Source organism: Rissa tridactyla, chromosome 9, assembly GCF_028500815.1.
Source record: "Rissa tridactyla isolate bRisTri1 chromosome 9, bRisTri1.patW.cur.20221130, whole genome shotgun sequence".
NCBI classification, from domain to species: domain Eukaryota; kingdom Metazoa; phylum Chordata; class Aves; order Charadriiformes; family Laridae; genus Rissa; species Rissa tridactyla.
The window spans coordinates 930,706-951,326 of NC_071474.1; the positions used below are offsets into that span (position 1 = coordinate 930,706).

General features: G+C 60.7%; 1 protein-coding gene across 3 annotated transcripts in view; it reads right to left on the reverse strand.

Annotated features, from left to right (window-relative positions):
• The window catches only part of FRMD5 (FERM domain containing 5), a 104,081-nt gene that overhangs the window by 12,991 nt on the left and 70,469 nt on the right, over positions 1 to 20,621 (reverse strand). For 2 of the 3 annotated variants that reach the window (XM_054215504.1, XM_054215501.1), the window contains exons 2-7: positions 12,751 to 12,855; positions 8,691 to 8,733; positions 8,100 to 8,178; positions 4,193 to 4,290; positions 2,147 to 2,270; positions 990 to 1,077 (exon numbers count right to left, since the gene is read on the reverse strand). In XM_054215504.1, the coding sequence (XP_054071479.1) occupies positions 990 to 1,077; positions 2,147 to 2,270; positions 4,193 to 4,290; positions 8,100 to 8,178; positions 8,691 to 8,733; positions 12,751 to 12,855 (537 nt within the window). The remainder of the gene's footprint in view (positions 1 to 989; positions 1,078 to 2,146; positions 2,271 to 4,192; positions 4,291 to 8,099; positions 8,179 to 8,690; positions 8,734 to 12,750; positions 12,856 to 20,621) is intronic. The other variant, XM_054215503.1, reaches the window with a different exon arrangement.

Consider the following 20,621-nt stretch of genomic DNA (forward strand, 5'->3'; position numbering starts at 1 on the left):
TTCCAGCCCGGGTGCCGGCTCTCGGTTGCTCTGCTGGCACGGGGCAGGGGTGGCCGCCTCCAGCGCCCGCCGGGGCTGCGCGGGGAGCCAGCGTTGTGATAAGATCTTCTGAATTTGAGCAGAGAACAAATTGGTTTTGAATCCAGATTAGATCAAAAGTCCATCTTAACCTGTCAAGGGTGAATGGCCGAAAGCAGAGCTCCCCCCGGGTCAGGGCGGGGGGGAGCTGGGGAGCCGGGTGTCCCGGGAAAGGTGGGGGATGCTGGGGGTGAGGATGGGAAGCGGGGCGTGCGGAGGCTCAACAGGGGTTGGGGATGCTAAATGGGAGACCCCCCCACCCAGGCCAGATATATTTACCATAATTGTGTATTTACGTGGCATAATTCAATTAAAAGCCCCGGGGGAGCACAGAGCAGGCACTGCCCTTCGAGTGAAAATTCTCTGTCTGCTTTGCATCCCGCATCCATCTGCATGCGATGGGACTATGAGGGACCAGAGCGAGCCAAACGCAATGACATCTACAGTCAATAAAAAGCTTTTCAAACAGAAAACTGGATTACGGGCCAGGGAAGAGCAGAGCGATAGACTCTCTCTGGCAGTTTAATGCTTGCTGGTTCCTCAGACACGTCACTGACCTTGTTCCTGCCTCCAAAGGACACGCTTTAGCAGAAGATGATCGGCCACTGTCTTTTATAGCTGTCTGCATGTGGAAACGCTTTCTTATGGCTTCCCTAAATGCTCTCTGGAAGGATTTTGAGTACTCGCCCTCCCGGCTCCCCCCTGCACACACACCCCCACCGGGGGCTGGTTTTCCAGGCTGGAGAGGGTCTGCTGGCTCCAGCGCATCCCGCGGAGCACGGCGCTGCCAGCGCCACAGCCCGCTGGTGACGAACGCCGCGCTGGGGACCGGTCACTGGTACCTCTGCAGCTTGGGACTGGCTGCAGCGAGAAATCCCGCGCAAGGAACAGCCCCCAGAAAAGCGTTTTACCTTGCAAGGGTGCGGGTCAACCCCGTAGGTCTCCAGAGTCTGGGCTTTCCTGAGGAAATTCAGCTCTGAAGTGGCTGGTGTCTGCCCACTACAGGAGAGAAAAAAGATGGGGGGGGGGGGGGGGGGAAAGAGTATTCCATGGAAGACACGAAGATGAAAGTCAGCCCTCGGCTACAGGGCTTCTGTTCGCAAGAGGCATCAGTTGTGGCATATTCCCGTTCCATCCGCCAGCACCGCGGATCCGCAGCAGGAGCCCAGACCGAAACCCAGCCCTTCTCCTGCGGCCCCAGCCAGCCCCGGATCCGCTGAACCCGCGGCGCCAGGAAGGGCCGAAACCGAGGAGTATCTGCAAAACGTAGGGCTGGATTTCCCATACGGGATGCAGGCATTTCTTCACAGGGGGAGGAACGGGGAGTTTGCCGGGCAGAAGGCAGGAGCCCACAGCACGGAAGGGACGGCCTTGCCGGGTTTCTGGGAGGTTCAACCCTCGCCCCGTCCTCCCCAGGGACAGGCTCACGGCTGCCCGGTGCGACACGGCCCCCGCGGCACCGCCAGTGCCAGGCAGGACGGGGCTTTGCTGACAGTCTCTCGTGTCCCCAGAGCAGGGTGAAGGCGGGAGGGGAGATGGCAGGGGGGACCTATGGGGGTCTACCCCCCCTATGGACAGGGGGTGGTCACTGTCCCCGTCCCACTGGGGAAGACCAGGGACCCCCCTGGGCCGTGCCGGCTGAGTCAACAGGCAGGAGCAGGAGAAACCCCTTGGCCCTCCCTGGGGCAGGAGGGATCGGGGCTGATTTTGCCGCATTGACGGCGTATTTTTTTTATTTGTCTGCACTTTCTGCGCCTTGTCCTTGACCGCTTAATCACATTTTCCTTTCAGCGAGCAGAGGTTTGGCGGGACACGGCAGCTCCTCTTGCAGGGTGATTTGTTGTGACACCTCTACGCCACCAAATGGCCTGCATTCCCAAAGCCTGCTCCGCTCGGCATTTCTGCTGTCGGCAACGCTGCCCAGAGCACCGCTGGATCCGACAGACCAGAGCGGTGAGTGCTCATCCCATGGCACAGCTGAAAATCCCAAGCAGGGATAAAAACCAGCCGAGCGTCGGTAATCCCTACAGCAGCCGATGGTCCCGCCCAGCGAGGCCCCCGGCCGTACCTCAGCTCCGACTTGTGGATCTCTGCAATTTTCCTCTCCAGCTTCTCCGAGTGTTTGGGGAAGAACTGGAACTTGGAGCTGTAGCCTTCCGGGTGCTTCCCTGGGTCATAGTCCCCGATCTCGGCTGGGGGGAGACAGAACTGGTCAGGAACAGCCCCGCAACCCAGTCCGCAGTGTGCACCCCATCCCAGCATCCCCAACCCTTGGAAGCCGAGCCGGTGGCAACCGGGCACGGGATCAGGGCTGAGAGCATCCCAGGAATGCTGCTCCGACCCGGCTGAACTTCCCATTAGGAAGGATCATTTGTAAAGCATTAACTGCGTCCAATTAATTTCACCGTTTGCTTGGGAATCACCCACCAGCAGATGGTCACTGTCCTGAATTTATTAATTCCTCAAGCTACTTGCCAAGAACCTGCCGGGAGCCGCGCTGGGGCCACGTGATGGCAGCCCTGCGGCCACCGGCCCCGAGCATCCCGGGGGCACCCCCAGCCCCCACCCCGAGCCCAGCTGGGAAGAAGGCAGCGAGCGGATTCTGCTCGCCCAGGGGATGCAACTGCGCCTTGAAAAAATATAATTAGTTGGAAATCTGTAAAGTGACATTGAGAAAAGCTCCTTCCCGGCTTTACCTGCCCTGGGGAAGCGCTGACAGGCACAGGCTGCCCCAGCAGCACGGCGGGGGGCTGCCTGCCATGGGATTGATCCCTGCCTGCCATGGGATTGATCCCTGCCTGCCATGGCATTGATCCCCCGCCTGGAAAACCCACCTCAAGCCTGGGCAAGCCACAAGCGCAGTGACAGGGAGTCCATCCTCAAGCCATTCCCAGCAGCCCTGACCCCGAGCGCTGAGACCAGGGTGCAGAAATGCCCGAGACAACCCGGTTTCTGGGCTCAGCCCTGCTCTCTCCTGGGCGCGGGCTGACGCAGCTCCGCTCCCTCTCCCAGCAGCCGGCGGGAGCCCGCAGCCATCGCCGCCGCCATTTCGCTGTGGCTGGTGTCTCCCGCCGGGATTTACAGTAATCCGGCAGCCTCTGCCACTGGGGATGAAGGGGCCTTGCTCTGATTTCATTCCCTCCAGCCTCAGGCCCTGAGTGAAACGGAGATGTTGCATTCCTTTTTATGTTTCCTGCCTAATGCACTGGAAGGGGGGAAACACACCGGGCACTGTGAAATAACTCAAAAATGCTTTGGCACTGACATTTGTCATTTTTGCTTGCTGAGGCACATCTCCACAGCTCGTCCTGGGGACACCAGGGGACTGCAGAGAGGAACCCGACAAGGCGCCGAGCCCCGCACCCCTGGGTTGGAAGCCCACCCGTGTGCCTGGCATCACGGTGCCAACACAAGCCAACGTGCTCTTCCACCACGCCGGGGCCACCCGGCTCCTCCAAACCTGCCGACAGTCCTCGCTAAGCACCACGCCGCGAGACGCCGGCCCCTCAGTGCTCTCCATGCCGCGGGCAGTGCAGGCAGGAGCAGGCAGAGCCATGCCGGCAGGGAAACGGGCAGGAGGGCAGAGCAGGCAGAAGGTCTGCAGAGGTTTTCCCACCTCCTGCTCCCAACTTCATCAGCGCCTCAGCGACTTGCTGACAAAAGCGCTTTCTTCGCCGAGGGGCTCGGCAGCAAGCGCTGTGCTTGCCCAAGGCCACCTCCATCCGTCCCAGCAAGCAGCATCACCGCCGTTAGCCCCGGAGCCTCTGCGCAACTGCAAACCGCAGTCCTGGCGCTTGCCGGAGCTACCGCGGGCCACGCACAGCCCCAGGGAGCGCAGTGCTGTCGCAGGGCTGCTGCTGCGCCGGGACAGGCACAGATCCAGGAGACAGGGGCTGGATTAGCCACGGGGACGCCTATGGGGATGCTGCACCCCGAATGCTCCTCCGCTAGCCCAGCTAGCCCTCCGCTAGCCCAGCACAAGCACAGGCTTGAAGCAGGAGCCCCGCACCGGCGGGATGACATTTGTATGCTAGGTGCAGTGATCTGTTGTAAGTGAAATAATGTAATCAGTACTTAGCATGAAAAGCAAATTTATCTTGTCAAAAAGCATTACCTTGAAGGATATAGGCGGCCAACAAAGCAGCATCCGAAGTCTTGCAGAGGAGACGGCCGTGGTAGAGATCCCTTTTTATCTGCAGGAAGACTAAATACCTGAGGACAGAAGAGATAGTCCATTTATTAAGCAAAGTTTAAATTACCTAAACAGGCAATTTAGACGTGGAATATCTGCCACGAGACACTTGCACTAACACTTCTCTCCCAGCAGCCCGTTTAGAAGACATTACACTTGCTAGGAGCGAACAAGGGCTAATTACCGGGCTGTTCCCCTGGCCAGGGCCGGGGCTGGGGCTCGGATCTACACGCCCCAGCCCGCTCCGGCCTGCAGGGACACAGTACCTGACCCCGGGGGCTGATGGAGGTCCCCACCAGCCAGTTGCCCACCGGCATGGCCATGTGCCGCAGGGCAGAGCTGCTGCAGGGACAAAGAGCTCCCTCGGGCAGGGAGACACTGGGATGCACGTTCCCACCAGGGAAAACACAGCAAGGAGGAAACTCACAGACAAGGAGGTGCTGGTGCCCTCGGCCCCCGGCATCCCCCATGATGCTTCACCCTGTTTTGGGCAGCACCCAAACGACTGCAACCGCCCCAGCCCATCCCAAGGCTGGGGATCCTCCCCAGGGATGATGCTCTGAAGGGTCGTGGTCCTGAGCCCACCAGCGACTGCTGCGCTTCCCAGGCCGGCATCCTCGCCCGGCTGCTCAGCTTCCCCGTAGTGCGATTTCTCCTTCCCCAACCTTCTGTACCCTGCCAGGTCCCCGCGTGCGCCCCCGCTCCCCTCCTCCCTGCTCGCCGACGCGCAACACGGCCTCCCCCAGCGCGAGGGACCCCCCAGCTCTGCCGCCACGCGCCAGAGCCCGGTGGAAAGATAAACTAGGTTGGAAGATCACATATTTGAATAAATTTAAACCCCAGTAACAGTTTGGGCCGAGTCCTGTGGCAATGCATTTGGGAAAACCTTTTGATGGTAAAACGCCAAGTTAGAGAGCGAAGGAGCAAAATGGAAATTGGAGCGCTCAGAAATGTGTTTAAATAATCAGACTTGCACTCTGCAATATCTCAGTCACGCTTCATTTCTCAAATCCGTATTTATGACGAGATAAACCACTAATTTTCGCAGATAAAATACATTAAAGAGAAATCCAGATACAAAAGTGCACTCGGTCCATGGGAAAGTGAATTTTAAGGCCAGGTTTCAGCTGCAGCTGCAGGCACCCCTCGAGCGGCGGCGAGCAGGGCAGCCCGCACACACAGTGGGCTCGTCCCAGTGCGCGGGGGACGCGCGGGGGACGCGAGGGGGACGTGAGGGGGACGCGAGGGGGACCGTCAGAGCCTGACCCCAGCCAGCCGGAGCCCGGCCGGGCTGCAGAGCTCCAGGCTCCCGTCAGCTGCAGGGCACAGAGGGGCCGGAGGTGCTGCAGCCTTGAAGCCGGGCGAATCCTTTATTCGCCCCCAGCGCCCCCCAGCACCTCTGAAGCGCTGGCGGTTGGTGGCCGGGGTGACAAACCCTGCTGCTGCCCGAGCACGGCGGGGGGGACAGTGGGGATGGAGACCTCAGGCTCGGCCGGCGACCACCGCCGGCACCTGGCCCAGCACAGACCTCACAAAATCGGTGTAACCGAGCGGGTCTAACCCTGCAATCCCCCCAGCCCCCCCGGTGTGCCCCCCCGGAGCCCCCCTTCCCTTCGGGCCGGGAAGGTCTGCAGATCCGAGCTGGTTTTACAAACACAACCCCCCCAGCGGGTGCCACACCGGTTTGCCAAAGCCTTGCCCGTGCCTTGGAAACATCCTTGGAAAGGGGAGCTTCCCGGGCAGCGCTGGGCTGGGCGATGAGGCTGCCTTGGAAAAGGACATTGAAGAGGGGAAATACTCCTGCAGCCCCCGCGCTGGCTCCGTCCGGATGCTCCTGGGGTCCGGCTCCCCCCCTCCCTCCCAGGGCAAATCCCTGCCCTGCATTTCGATTCTCCTCACTGTGCCCGACAACTGCAGATGTTTGCTAATCTCCGATTAAAGAAAAGAAATACAATTAACATATTGTATGCGCAGCTTAATGCCCACATAATAGCTGTCATTACTCAGAGACTCGGCTTTGGCCATTCCACATTTAAATTAAGGCCTGGTGCCTGCACAGGGCCGCGGTTGCTGGGAGTGACTGTAAAATCTGCAAACTAAATAAACGCCTCTTGAGCAAAACAAGGAGATGTGTCCGTGTGAAACTATTCCTGGGCACTTCTCTGGGTCCCCTAAAATGTGTTTCTACGAAAAACCAGATCAATCGCACCCAAGACAGCTGACTGCAGCGCGTGTCCTGGCGGCGGCAGAGCGCGCAGCGTCCCGGACGCGAAGACACTTTCCAACAGGCCCAGCAAACGCGCGCGGGGCTCTTCACGAACGCTTTCACCCCGACCCGCATCTCCCACCTGCCCTCACACCCACAGAACCACAACTTTCTCAGGCTTCCAAACGACATCTTAGGGTGGTTTTTAGTTCTGGTTTTTGGAAACACCTCCCCATCCCCTGCTTCTTGGGACTGATCTGCCAAACAAATGTACAGAGTTCATTAATGCAAAGCTGAAGGAAAAAGCTGAGCCCAGGTATGTTCCAAACACGCTGCTTATCAGGCTGCAAAAGCCCAGACATCCTCTCTCATTTGCTGCCTACAGAAATAGACTGAAAATCCCAAGAATTAAATCCTGGAGTATATTTAGCTCTGTCAGTAAGCCTACTTAATTCTCGACGCGCTTAGCATGGACCCCGGCTATTCTTCGGGAATATTTAATGGCAGGCAGAGCAGGCAAATGGCGAAATGGCAGCCCAGCGCGGGAAATGGACGTGCAGAGGGATTCGGGGCTGTGTGGCTTCAGGCTGCCGAGACCGAGCCACTCCAAGGGAGGGACAAGGGCCACTTGCCACTCTTTGAGGGCATTTGGGGCCAAGACGTGGGGGGTCCTGCAGCAGCTCCAGGGGAAAAATGCAGAAACCCTTAGCAAAGGTGCCAGCCCCGCTGGCTCAGGCAGAGACCGACCCCCACGCCACGGCAGGGCTCGTTTTCAACACAGTCCACAGCCGCGGCTTGTTTTCCAAAGCTGCCGCAATTTCTCAGCGAGTGCTGAGAGTGTCCTTCCTTCTGGCAGGAAGAGCGGCATGAAGAGTCCCCGAAGACAGAAACTCGGGAGAAGCTCTGTCAGGTCTCCGCAGGGCAGTTTATCACCCGTTTCTCCCAGAGCGTTCATGCCCCTTTACGTAAAAGGGACGTGGCTAATTGCTTCCAGGGGACGGCAAGGGAACCGGAGACGCTCAAACCCTTCCCGACAGACCGAGCACACGGAACAACACCCTGAGCAGGGGACGTGCTGAGGCAGCGGCACTAACAGCTGATCAGAAGTGGCAGGAGCATCAGCAGAAATCGCTCTCGCGGGAGAGCTGCTGCTCCTGCTTGAACCCACCTTCCCGCACCGGCTGGGACCGGGGGGGTCCGTCCCAGTTGGAAGGAGAGATCTCGGAGAGCCACGGGGAAGTTCCTGGTGCAGCCCAGGAGCTGGTCTGCACTGGCAGGACGGCAGGGAAGTCGTGACGGACGTCACGGTGGGCAGCGCTCTACTGGGAGCGCTTTGCCCCGGGCACGTGGGTTTTGTGACCGACCGCAGCCAAAGCCCACGTCAGTGGGTTTAAACCCACCGCGAGCGCTCCCCGCCGGGCCCCAGGCGCACAGTGGGGATTTCTGCACTTTCCCCCCACAGCTGGGACAACCCAGAAACGTTGGGGTTGGTTTGGAAATCGACGTGGCTGTCGCTCTCCCCGGACTGCAGCATGAATCTCGGCAGGGTGTGCTCCCCCCAGCAGGGCGTGCTCCCCCCGTGGCCCAGCCCTGGCCGGCTGGTCCCGCCGCGCGGGGTCTCACCTGGTGATCTCCTCCTTCAGGGCAGCGGGGTCCGTGGGGTAGAACTTCACGCGGAAGCACATGGTGAAGGGAGGCTGGGCTGCAGCGACAACAGCGACACCGCGGTCACCGAACGGCAGGGTTTGTCCCCTTCGCCCTCCCCGACAGCCCCCCTCGAGGAGGCGGCCAGATATTGCTGGGGGTGTCGCCTGCCCTCCCCGTTACCCCAAACGCACCCAGATACGCCGGGTAAGGAGGGAGCAGATGGGCAGGGGGCCGTTCCCCGCTGCGGTGGCCATGGGGAGAGCAGAGGTCCCCAGTAAAGCCGTGGGCAAACCTCGCTTTGCTCATCCCAACCATTTCTGCCCCGGTCTCCGGCAGGGCCGGCGCCCGCGCGCTCGGGGGTCCTGGCCGGCTGCGACGGCAGGGGGAGCGGTGGGGAGCGATCCCACTTTCAACCCAGCAGAACAGCTTTGTGGATAACCGAAAAGGCCATTTTTTCTGGGAGATGTGCTGGGAATTGACCCCAGAGGGGAAGGGCTGGGGAAAATGGCCGTACATCTAAACCGAGGAGCACACGCTGCCTGTCCATCTGCTCGCAGCAATACTCACCCCTCATCTGCTTCACAACCGACTTGGTAAATTCCAGCCAATGCTGAAAAGAAAAAGAAGACAATTAAAGTAACTCAGCAACAAATACGTTCCATTAATAATTGACTCTTCAGGGCAAAATTAAAGAAACAAAACTCCCCCCCTGCTTGAAATAGAAGCCTACGCTGAGGCGGGAGGGGGCTGCAGCCCCCGTCTGTCCCACCAGCAGCCGAGGGCCCCAGTCATTAAAATCACCCCTCACTGGTGCCACACGGGGGCACAGGCTGGGGGTGAAGAAGTGCGTGGACCGGTCTCTTGGAGATGGGATTTTTTAAAGCCTAAATCAAGGTCCTGCAGGCAAGAAGTACAGACCCACCTCCCCGCGGGCTGGCGGCTCCGGAGACCATGGGGCTCTGCCCGGGGTCCCGCTGACCCCTGCGGCGGCCGCGGGGACACGCAGCTCTGGGGCGCGGGGCTGGCCCTGCCGTGTGCTGCCGGGGAGCGCGACAGCTCCGCAGCGCCCGCTGAAACCACCCAGCCCAGCCCCAGCAGCACCCGGCACCCGTAGCTGCAGCGTGACACTGGGAAGGTTAAGTTCCAGCCTGTGTTTCCGAAATTGCACTTCTGTGCCGTCAAAGAGAAACATCAAGCTCTGCCTGTAGCAAAGCCTCCGCAATAGCTGCTGCTTTGATCTGCCCTTGTTTGAGCAGGCGCGGCGAGGAAACAAAGTGCTGTCAGTCAAGAAACGGCTTCAGATGCCCCTGTGTTGGGAAGGGGGAACCCCAAAACACCAATACACTTCAGGCAAACACTAGCTCGCACAAAGGATTACAGACCTATAAAGACACATCACTGAAATCTGGGATTCCCATAAATATTAATGCCCACCACTGAGACAAAACCAGTCAGCGGTGGCTCCACGTGGCTGCACAAACTGGGCTGGGTTTCACGGGGGGGTTCCTGGGGTGCGTTTGGCACCTGGCGCAGACGCGCTGCTGGCAGCGCTGCAAAAGCCAGCGGCACGGTCCGAGGGGCCCGGCATGCCCAGTCACCTGGGGTCTGCTCCCTGCCGCTGGTAACTCCTGCGACGGCACGGACGCAGCCCCCTGGGCGTGAGGAAGCCTGGGGGCATGGGGCAGCCCCGTAGGACCCCAGGGTCACTGGCGGCGAGTGGTCCCAGTGCTCCGACAGCGGTGCTGGGGATGGGGAACACCACGGGGGGTTCCTGGGGGAAACGCCTGTCCCAGTTCCAGGACCAAGGGAACCTCCAGGTCATGATGGTCCCCACCACGCTGGGAAGAAGCACGTTGTCTTTTGGACTGGGCTGAAATGGTTTGAACGCCGGCATCGGCATCCCCTGACCCAGAGCCAGCAGGGTGCTGGGACACGACGGGTAAGGAGGCAGGACTTTTTCTCTCTTTTTCTTCCCTTTTCAGCACCTCTGCTGCCCGTGGCCCTGTGATCTCCCTAGATGTGTCTCACCCATAGCAGCCCCAGGGCAGCGCACGGGCTCCTCCCGGCCATGCTTGAAAAGGACGAGTTTTTCAAAGACTGCCCGTGCTGCAGCTCAGCCCGGAGAGTGCCGCCGGCTGCGGCAGCCGCTCTCCTGCATCGCACGAATGCTGAGGCTCCCAGCCCAGCCCCGGGCAGGAGCAGAGTCCAGCCCCGCTCGCTGTGTGCCCCCCTGTCCCCTCCCCAGCCCAGGCTGCCATCGGGCACGGGGCAGAGCGCACTTTCAACAGGGAATATTGACTTGTGCATCAGAAATAATGGACTGAAGCGACAGCTTAGTTCATCACGGGCTTAAACGCAGCACTTTCAGCCGAGGAAATGCTAAACCCGGGCAGCTCTTCGGCAGCCGCTGTGTCCCTGAGCTGCAGGGTTGCGGCTGGCGCTCACACGGAGGGGTGTCCCCTCCCCAAGCTGTCCCGTCCTGGGATGCTCCTCAAAGCTGAGTGATGGCTCTTGCCTCAGCCCTTGTGGCCTGAACTGAATCGATTACGGCCAGGAGGAGCAAAGTACGGGTAAAAGGAGTGTCCTCGGCATCGCGCCCCTCTGCCCCTCTCCGGGGGTCTCCCGGGCTGCTGTGGCAGCCGCTGCCACCAGCTTTGGGCTGCGCATCTACGGCGCAGGAGAAGCAGGATCCAGCCCTGGGCACCGACCCACCACATGCGACAGCAGCGAAACGTCCTCTCCTTGCACCAGTTCGGACAAGACACGACCCTGCATTCTCCATCGGCCCCCTCGTTAGCCACAAGGGAATACGCTCCGAGAAAAGCCCCCCGTACTCCCCCTCCACGCAGTGACTGTGCCGCGGGGTTCCCCAGCGCGCCGCGCGGAGCTCTCGGTGAGCGCAGGCTTCAGCCGCGCGCTCTTCACTGACCCTGCCCGCAGAGACGATGCATCGTAATGCATTATGCACGGGGTTTTATTTCTACATGCGTTTAAAGAGGCAATTCACCAAAAAGCAGGGAAACAAAGAGCTGACACAAGTGGCGCGGCAGCTCGTGATCCCTCGGCACCACGCAGGAAAAACGCCACTCGCTGGCGCCGACGAGCCACCACTCCACAGCCCATGACAAACCCAGCCATCGGGTCCTGCATCAGCGTGACAACGACAGCCAGGAGGCAGGTCTGGAGAGACGGGAGACGGATGGAGAAGACGGGAGGGAGAGAGCCACGAAAAGACAAGTTGGGGGGCACAGGTGAGGTGGGGGGCGATGGTCCAGAGACCCCACGAGAGGCAGCAGCGTCACGCGCTCCCTGATGGCTCCAACTTAGCAGGGTGGGGAGGATGAGGAAGAGGAGGCTACTGCTCCGGGCGAGAAAAGCCACGTGAGTGTCGGTGGGTGCCCCTGGGAGGAGAAGGGAGAGCGAGGGGCTCAGACCGGCCCCGTCCTGCCGTGGGTGGCAGCGCGGGAGCAGCTCCCCGGCACTGGCAGCGACGCAGGGCCCAGCTCCAGCTGCTCCCTCGGCAGAGACGGCAGGAGGTGCTTCGGGGAGCAGAAATCGTTGGTTCCGGTGGCTTATACTGATCGGCAGGAAGCGCAACACAGGCCTGTTATTAATAGTTACGCCTGCGAGCGCGTTCACGGCGCTTCTCATTCACACACCTCGAGCGCTCTAACGGCCAGCAGCGACTTCACCTGTGTTTGTGCAGAGCTCTGCTCTGCAGGCGTTGAGAAAGCACCGTGGGCAGATCACCCCGAGGAAGCGGCGGGACGCGCTCACACGACTCCTGCGTGGAAACGCAGCTCGCTGGGCGCGTGGCGGGGCCCTGTCCCTGCGGGAGCTGTGCCACCCTGCGCCCGGACCCGCTGCAGCCGCCGGGGACGCAGCGGGACCCGCAGAGACCCGTGCCGGGAGCTGCGCTGCCGGGCCAGAGCAGGTCCTGCCGCGGGGGCTCTCGGCTCCACGCACTCCCACGTCCTGTTTCACTCTTCATTGCCTGAGGCAACAAGCCAAGTGTTTGGATTCTCACAACGCTGTCGCTTGCTTGGCCTAATCTTGGTGTTAAAACACATTTCTGCACTAGAAATAGTCCTGCAAACCCCGTGTCAGGAGATCTCCCTCCTTGCCTTGGCAATAGCACCAAACCCTCTCACTTTGCAAACACACGATGCTTTCGCACGCGATGCTGAGTCCCTCTGGCTCGCACACCCCCACTGACGCCGAGGACGCGCCAGCAGAGCCGGGACACTGAGGCTGCTGCTGCCAGCACCCGGGTGCACCCCGGCCCCCCCTCCCCGGGGCTGCAGCACCAGACCCAGCCCTGGCTCTGGCCGAAGAGATGGGAAGGGGCAGGGAGTCTCCCCAGGGTGCTCAGGGGGACCAGAAGTAGCTGTTCTTCCCACGGGCAAAGCAACAACCCCTTCAGGGCACCCGTCACCCGCCGGGCTTTGTCCCCTTCCAGCAGCGGGGCAGGGAGCATCGCCGGGGAAGGGCCCCCATTGCTGCCTAAACCGAATCTCACCGCAGCCATCGGCCTCGCGCTGCCGTTCCCAGCCCCGGCCAGGACATGTCTGAGAGCACCCCAGCTGCAGGGACCCCAACAGCCAGCCCGGCCGGGAAGGGCTCTCACCCTTTGCTTGTCGGGGTCCACGAACCGAATGCCGAAGTAGTCCTTCTCCAGCAGGTTCAGGTGGTGGCAGAGAAGGTCGAAGAGGTACTGTCCCTTGGCATCTCTCTGCAAGACAAAGAAACTCATTTAGGAAGCAGCAGGAGGAGGCAGCGGGGCTGAGGCGCTCGGGGATGTTGAGTGGGTGAAGGGGCCGAATTTGTAAGGTGACAGCAAGGACGGTGCAAATCCCACCAACTTCCCTGGTGCTTCACCAGCAACACTTTCATCTCAGAAACCGTCTCCCATCCCACCCGAGGGGCAGCCCCACAGCAGCCGGGAGCAGGATGCTACGGAGTGCACTGGTCCCCATCCCCGTCCCCACCCAGAGACCTGCGGCTCACGCCCCGGCGGGATGCTGAGGCCGCCCAGGACTTGGCAGGAGACCTCAGCATCAGCCAAATCCCACATCTGCTTGGACAACACCTCTGTGTCCAGGCAACTCCAGGCAGCAGTGCCGAGGTGAAGCTGCCTGGACGGAGCACGGCGAGAACGCGGCGAGAACGTGGAGAGAGCACGAGGCAGGCAGCAGCACAGCAACCGCCCCAAACACCACGGAAAACCCAGGGTGTTCTAAAAGCGTAAAGAAAAGGGGGACCAAGGTCAGAGTCTGCCTGGGAATCACCCTGCAGCTCGAGCGGCGCCGAAGCCCTGGGCGGGGAAGCTGTGAGCGCAGGGTCTGTTTTCAGGCCCACCAGCAAGGTGGCAGCTCTGCCTCCCGCGCCGCAGACACGGCACAGGTCACCTCAGCTCATCGCTTCCGCTCTCTCCTGCCTCTGTCAAACACCTCCCCTGGTCTGGCACTTCCGCGTGAGCCCGGGGCCGACCTGCCTGGTTATAGCTTATTTTTTCGGTGCCTTTTTCTGCTATTGAGCTTTCAGGAAAAAACCTCCCCCACCTCCCAACCCTGGGGCTGTGCACGGCCGCGGGCTGTGCCGCAGGGACTCCATGGATCTCTGCTTTCTCCAGGACCAGTCCCTGCTGCCAGACCCAGCTCTGGAGAGCGCGGGAGCGTCCGGGCAATGAGAATTAGAGCTTTATGAGGTCCTGTGTCAGCGCAACTTACAGACAGCGCTGGACTGAATGTTAATGGGGAATTTTAAAGTATTATAGTTATAAAATCTGATACATCTCAAAATTATTAAAAATTTAATTTCCAGTGATGCACAGACTGAAGCACACCCTTCATTTCAGCGCTGTGAGCTGCTCCCAGCAGCGCCGGGGCCAGGACACCATGGTCCTTCCTGCATTTGGTGTGGAAACGCAGCACCCAAGAGAGCCGGGGGCCCTGGGTCCCCAGTGACGCCCACTCACGGCCCCCCAGGGCCCCACTCGCAGCTCATCCAGCCCTGGGGGTCGCTGCTGCAGATGGGCCGTGCGTCCTCTCTGTCAAAAAGTTGATCGCTATTTTTGCCAGAAAGGGTTTTCCTATGTGCTCAAGGTTTGAGGCCAGTAAGCCAAGAAGAATAAGGAGTTACAGCAAGGCTCTCCTGGCTCAACGCTTCCTCTGCTCTCCAGAGTCCAGGGGCTGCAGAGCCCCCCCCGAGAGCTGATTTATCAGCAATGGGATTTACCCAGACCGAGCATACAGCTGTGCAACGCTGTACATCGAACCCATTGTACCGCAGCGATTTAACTACTCCAAAATTTTCCATCCAATTTATAATCGACCGCTGTAACGCTGTGCTCGCGGGCGAGAGCCCAGGCACGCCCCGTAACTCGGGAAGCCCTGCTCAGCGGAGCAGCCCGCAGGACGCGTGCCGGGGCAGCAGCCCTGCGCCGAGCAGAGCCATACCTCCACGGCGGCCTCAGCCCCCGAGGCTCGGCGCCTGCCGAGAGTGGGGTCCTTCGGTCTGTGTCGGGTTTGGGATCGAACCCAGTATTTTATTGATTTCTGAAAAGCTTGAATCAGGTGATGCAGCCCTGGGAAACCCCCCTGTCTGGGGCCAGAGAGGGAGAAGAGATAAAACCATTCGGAGCCTGCTGCCTCTGCCCCTTTATGGCAGAGCAAACGGCACCCAGGTGCCCAGGCTGGTGGGGAGGTGCTGGCAGGATCCGGCCCCTCGGCCCCCCATGCTGCCCACCCTCCGGGGTTTGCAGAAGGACCCGGGGACCGCTGCGCTGCCGTCGATGGGGAGCCGCTTTACCCTGCAGAGGATGGGGGACCCGCTTTACAGCATCGGTCTCCGCAGATCAAAGGCTGCTCCTGACAGCCCACGCTGCCTCCTTCAGATAACACAGGTTCCTGTTTCCCGACAAACGCATTTACCACCTGCATTATCTGATCAAATAATCCCTCAGCAGACACAGGCCGTGCAATGGGGGAACCCTGCGGGGCTGGCATTAACCCGTTCCTGGGCCTTGGCACGGTATGATAAATGTCTCTGCATTTTAAACAAACGGCGCTTCGTTTGGAGAGCCATGAAGTTCAGGCTGCGATCATGCAGCTGCTCAAACGACTCGCCCCCCGGTGCCGGAGGCCAGCAGGCACCAGGGCAGCCCCCAGGCAATGGGAGGCGGTGACCCCCGGGCAGGCTGCGGCGTCACCCCGGTCCCGGGGGGGGCAAACCCTGCCTGGGCAGCGGCTGTGGGGGGAGAGCCCCTCCATCCATCCACCCACCCATCCATCCACCCATCCATCCCACCCGCTGCAGCGCCAGCCCTCAGCCAGCAGCACCGGCGGATGGAGCATCCTGCGCACTCACACGCAGACGTCCGCAGGGAGCAGAACGGGCCGTGCAGCACAGAGGAGAGGGCTGGGGGGGACGCGGGGCGTGCAGTGCCCCCTCCAGCTCCGGATGGAACAGAAGGAAGGGGAAGGAGAGACAGAACCTGCGCCCGGCAGAGGGAATCATCCCAGAACAGTGGGGGTGGGAAGGGCCTTCTGGAGATCACCCATTCCCACCCCCTGCCAGAGCAGGGTCACCCAGAGCAGGTGGCACAGGAACGCGTCCAGGCGGGTTTGGGATGTCTCCAGAGATGGAGAAGACCGCGGTGCTGCCCAGCAGAGCTTGGCCGAGGGGTAGGGGGTGCTCACTGGGACCTGCTGCTCCCAGAAAATGATGGCCACAAAGCAATCGCTGACGTAAAGCCTCCTTTGGAAATCCCGCTGGTGACCGGGCCCCCACCTGCTGCCCCGGCACCGGTGCCACCATGGCTGTAGCCCAGCCCTCCCCTCGCTCCACTGCTTTCATCTCCTGGAGCCCAGCCCTGCGCTCGTGGCATCGGCACAGCAGTCTTGACAAAACACCTGGAGGCAACAGAGAGGATCCATCGGTTGCCTCCAAGGTTCATCCCTGCGGCCTCGGTGTCCCACCCTCCAGGGCTGTCCCAAGCCACCCCAAGGCACGGGCTGATCTGCACAGCCTGGGAGCAAGCCCCTGCTCCCCCCTCCTTCCCCCTCGCTCGCAGAACGGGGTGGGACTCACGCGGACATCAGCCAAGCCTAAGTCAAGTCTTAAAAAGCCTCCTGTGGCGAACGTGTTGGATGGGATCTGTCTGGGACGCAGCCAAGGGCGGGTTTCGATGCAGTGGCTGACGCAGCGCAGGGCAGAGGGTGTTACAGACACGGCGCCCGGCTGGGGGCTGGGCTGGAGCTGAGCAGGCAGCGGCTCTGCCAAACCCATCCCAGGCCCCGGGAGATGCTCAGACCACAAACACACAACTCCCTGCAGGCGGCAAGTCCTGCCAGCCGACGGGAACCACGCTCTGACAGCTCAGAGCTAAAATTTCAAGAACCGTCTCTGCCTGCTCCCCTCTCCCGCATCACCCCCCCCGGCTCCTCCCCGGGCTGAACAGCAAAGCTTGCCCCTTACCCTTGCTGTGATGTCCAAATGCCCCCAGCACTGGAAAAAACGAGAGATTCCCATTTCCATACACAGATATTGAAACTGGTATTTCAGCTGCCGCCAGCCGCGGGGTGCCCCGCACGCAGGACCCTGCCGGGGCCGGGCTGGTGGTGCCCAGCCAGGTCGCCCTCGCCAGCCGCGCAGGGCAGCTGTGCCTGTGGCAGCCCCGCAGCCACGGCCGTCGGCCGGGGACCCGCTGGCAAAGCTGCAGGCTGGGCACCAGCTCCATGAGGCTTCGATGCCTCGTGGCCATGAAGGACGGGCACCCGCGTAGCAGCTCCTGCGCGGCCCATGGGCACGGCCACCCCCGTGCTGCCCCGTGCTGGGGAAGCATCCCCAGACCCCCCCCGCGGAGGGAGGAGATGCCAGCCCATGGTGGGCAGAGCAGACACACCGGGAGCAGGAGGGACCCCAGGGCCACCTGCACCAGCCACGTCCCCTTTGGCACGGCTCAAGGGCCAGAAACCCGGAGTCTGGGCACAACCTAAGCCAAAGGCGACTCCTTGGGCTGGCAAAGCTCCCATCCCCCGGCACCCCCAGGCACCTCACCCCACACCTCCCCAGCGCAGAGACGCTCATTTAATGAGCTGGGAATGGGCAGGTCCCATCAGCTGCTGCTCCCGCGGGGAAGGCAGATGTGGACGGCCCTGGGCCGGGTCCCCGCGGCTGCGGTGCCCACCCCGTCCCTCCCCAACGCAGACCCTTCAGGCCGGGGGTCCCCTCGACCACCGCCGCTGCGCCCGGGGACGCCCAGCACAGCTCGTGCTGGTCACCGGCACCTGCCGGGGAAACGAGGCCGCTCATTTCTGCGCCTGAATACAGATTTAGGTGCCGAGCTTGGAAAAGCGTGGCCCAGATTGTGCTTTATTAATAGGCTAATTGAGTCTCTGCGTGTATCATCCATCACTGTCGAACACAACCACCGCCCGGTACAGGCTGCGCGCCCCGCTCAGGCACAAGGGCACAGAGTGGAAAGGAACCACGAAACCTGCCAGAATCCAAATCCCTTCTCCTGACTCAGAGCATGTTACTGGCCTTTCATTAAATAACGTTCGTTTTTTCAACGAGGAGTGCAGCAGCAACACGGAGCTTGTCAAGAGAGAAACTGCAGCATCTTCTGAGGAGCGGAACAAACAGCCGAGCCCTGCTCGCCATCGGCACGAAACAACCTTCCCGCACCAGCTGTTCCGTGCATCAGGAAGACTGGACCTCCTCCTGCATTATATAGAAAATAGTAATAAATACTGATTTTATTTTCTTCCCCTGGAAGAGATTACTCTTCAGGCTGAACTAAAGGGACATTTGACACAGCTGCGGAGGCTGAAACAACTGACCATGTAAGAGAAATTGTAGTTGCATAAATAAAGACGTCCTCATCAGTTATTCCAAATTAGCCCTGAAGGGCTGCTGTAGCGGCGGCAGCTGCCGTGGCACCTGCAGCCCCCCGGCCCCCCTGCTGCCAGCGGTGCACAGCACATCTGGCAGCCACGCCGGGCCCCTGCCCCAGCCCCGCGCACTGCGGCAGGCGCCGTCCTGCTCTCGCCGACCCAGCCTCCACAGCCGGGAAGGGCTGCTCCAGCGACAGCCCCGGGAAACGCCGGAGAAAGCTGCCAAAGCGTGACCCTCTCCGGCCAGGCGAGAAGGGCAGAGGGGGTGATTTCGCCACCCCCAGCATCACCCCCCTCCTCACCTCCCAAAGCCAGTTTGGCAGGGATTTGCTCCGGGCTCCTCTCCCTCTCCCTACCCCTGCCCCAAATTAGCACAAACGTCTGCATAATGCTTTTCCCTGCAATTTTAGCACAGAGAAATCGCAACGAAAGACAAATCAGACATCCCCCCCAGTCCAATGGAATATGGTGAGAGTGCAAAAACGCAAAGGGCATTACAGGGGAAATGCTTTCTCTTTGATCTCTCTAACTTGAATTAAGCATATTCTAAATTAATCATTATGAGTATGTCTTTCAGGAAATTATCTGAACTGTCTTTACAAATCACAACTTGAAAGAGCTGTCTATTGCATAATAGCGGCTTAAATATTCTGTTTTGATCTTTATATGTTCTTATAAAATAACGACTTAAATCTGTCTTAAGGTTTGCAAGTTTTGGGGGTCAGCCTTCCAGGGCACAGCAGTCTAACGGAGGGACTATTGCCAGCGGCACCACTGGCAGCACCGCGCGCCAGGCTGACACGCACCACGCCAAGGTATTTGCTGCTGAATGCCAACACCTGCCGACGACTTTCCTCTGCCTTAAACTTCCCTTAGACCCAAAAACTTGAACAACTGCAGAGAAGCACAGATCATGTCCCGGCACAGCCGGGCGCCGTAGGGCGGCGCGTTGCCGATATCCGTGCCAGCTGTGCGCCGGAGCAGGACGAGGGGGAGCGCTCCCGGCGCAGGCTGGGCTGCAGAGGCCGCGCAGTGGCTGTGCCAGGGGCCGGCAGGGCCGCGCTGCCGCTCGCAGGGCAGAGCTGCGGAGGATAACGCAGGTTGCCAGTCGCTCCCGACGTACCACGTGGAAATGTTCTGATTCATAGTAGTCCCTATTTTTGCCGAGGCTGAGACGAAGACGTGCCACTGCTCGCAGAAGGCTGCGTTACGGCACAGGCGGGCAGAAAATCTGCAGACCTGAGTTTTTCTGCGACGGTCCCTGCAGCCGCCCCACGCATCGCCCCACAGCACGGGTGAAACCCGAATGGTCTCAGCGCTGCAGGGCAGCGCGGGGCGATGCTCCTGGGGGCCTGACCCCCCTCAGCTCAGCCCCTGCATCCTCCCCCGTGCCTGACCGTGGCGGTGGGTGCTGGGACCAGGTCTCGTGGAGATCTCTCCGCAGCCCCGAGCGCGCCCCAGTACCCCGACCCATGGCCCCGCGGGACCTCTGCAGACCGGCTGAGCTCCTTAGGGCAGTGTGGGTCCTGGGGACAGACTTGGGACAAGCCCGCCGTGGGGCTGGAAGGGCTCGGGGTGCACGTTGCCTCGAGACACAGCACCGTGCGCTCCTGGCAGCGGCCACAGCAGCAGCAGCGCTCAGCCCGGCTCGCCGCCCTGCGCCCGTGGGGGGCACAAGCAAAGCCCCCCTGGGGACACGCCGTGGCCACCCAGTCCCCCCTCTACATTGGCGTTCCTCTGTAGCCGTGCCACAGGCTCTGCCAGCCCAGCTCTGCAGACCAGGGGCTGCTGCCCGCGGAGGAGAGGAGCCGGCTGAGGGACAAACCCTGCTGCAGGGGACACTGCCACGGGAGAGGAGCGGTGCCGGCGCCGGGGATCCAGTGCCACCCGTGCTGCTGCTCTTCAATGCGCCCCAGAGCCATCCAGCCCCGCAGCATCTTTACGAGGTACCTGAGGAGCACTGAAGTGTCGGCAACAGCTTCACACGGAGACTTACTGCCTTCTGCTTGGGGAGGAGACGGGTTCCTCAGTGGCCTTGGGAACGAGCTCTTCCAGGGAGCTTTACGGTCCCTTTTAAGGGGGGACAGAAAGACAGCGCTGCGCTATGGCAGGGAGATCCTGCCCGGATTTTCCAGTGGTGAACGGTCCCCCCCACAGCTCTGTCCCGAGGACTGCAGCGTTTGCTGCTCGGCAAACTTCCACTGGGACCCATCTGGCCCTGGACCTGCAGGATGGCAGCAAGGACGCTCCCAGCCCAGCATCGTGGCTGCCCACCCCCCAGCGCCTCGACACGCCGCTCAGAAACTGTAACGTTGCTGAAGATGAAAAGTGCAGAATGCTGAAATTTGGCACCCATCACTGCAAAAGCGTTTTTGAACGACACACGGCAAAACAGAAACAAGGTTTCTAGAGGAAGATAAGCGCCTCCAGCACTATCAAACAGAAGAATCCCAGATGATTTTTAAACTTTAAGAAGATTAAACTAACCTTGCATTCTTAGCTTTCCTAAGCTACTCAGCCAAAATTAGGGTCATCCACATCTAAAAAAAAAAAGAAAGAAAGAAAAAAGATATATTTAAAAATAGTAGCTCCTCTGAAA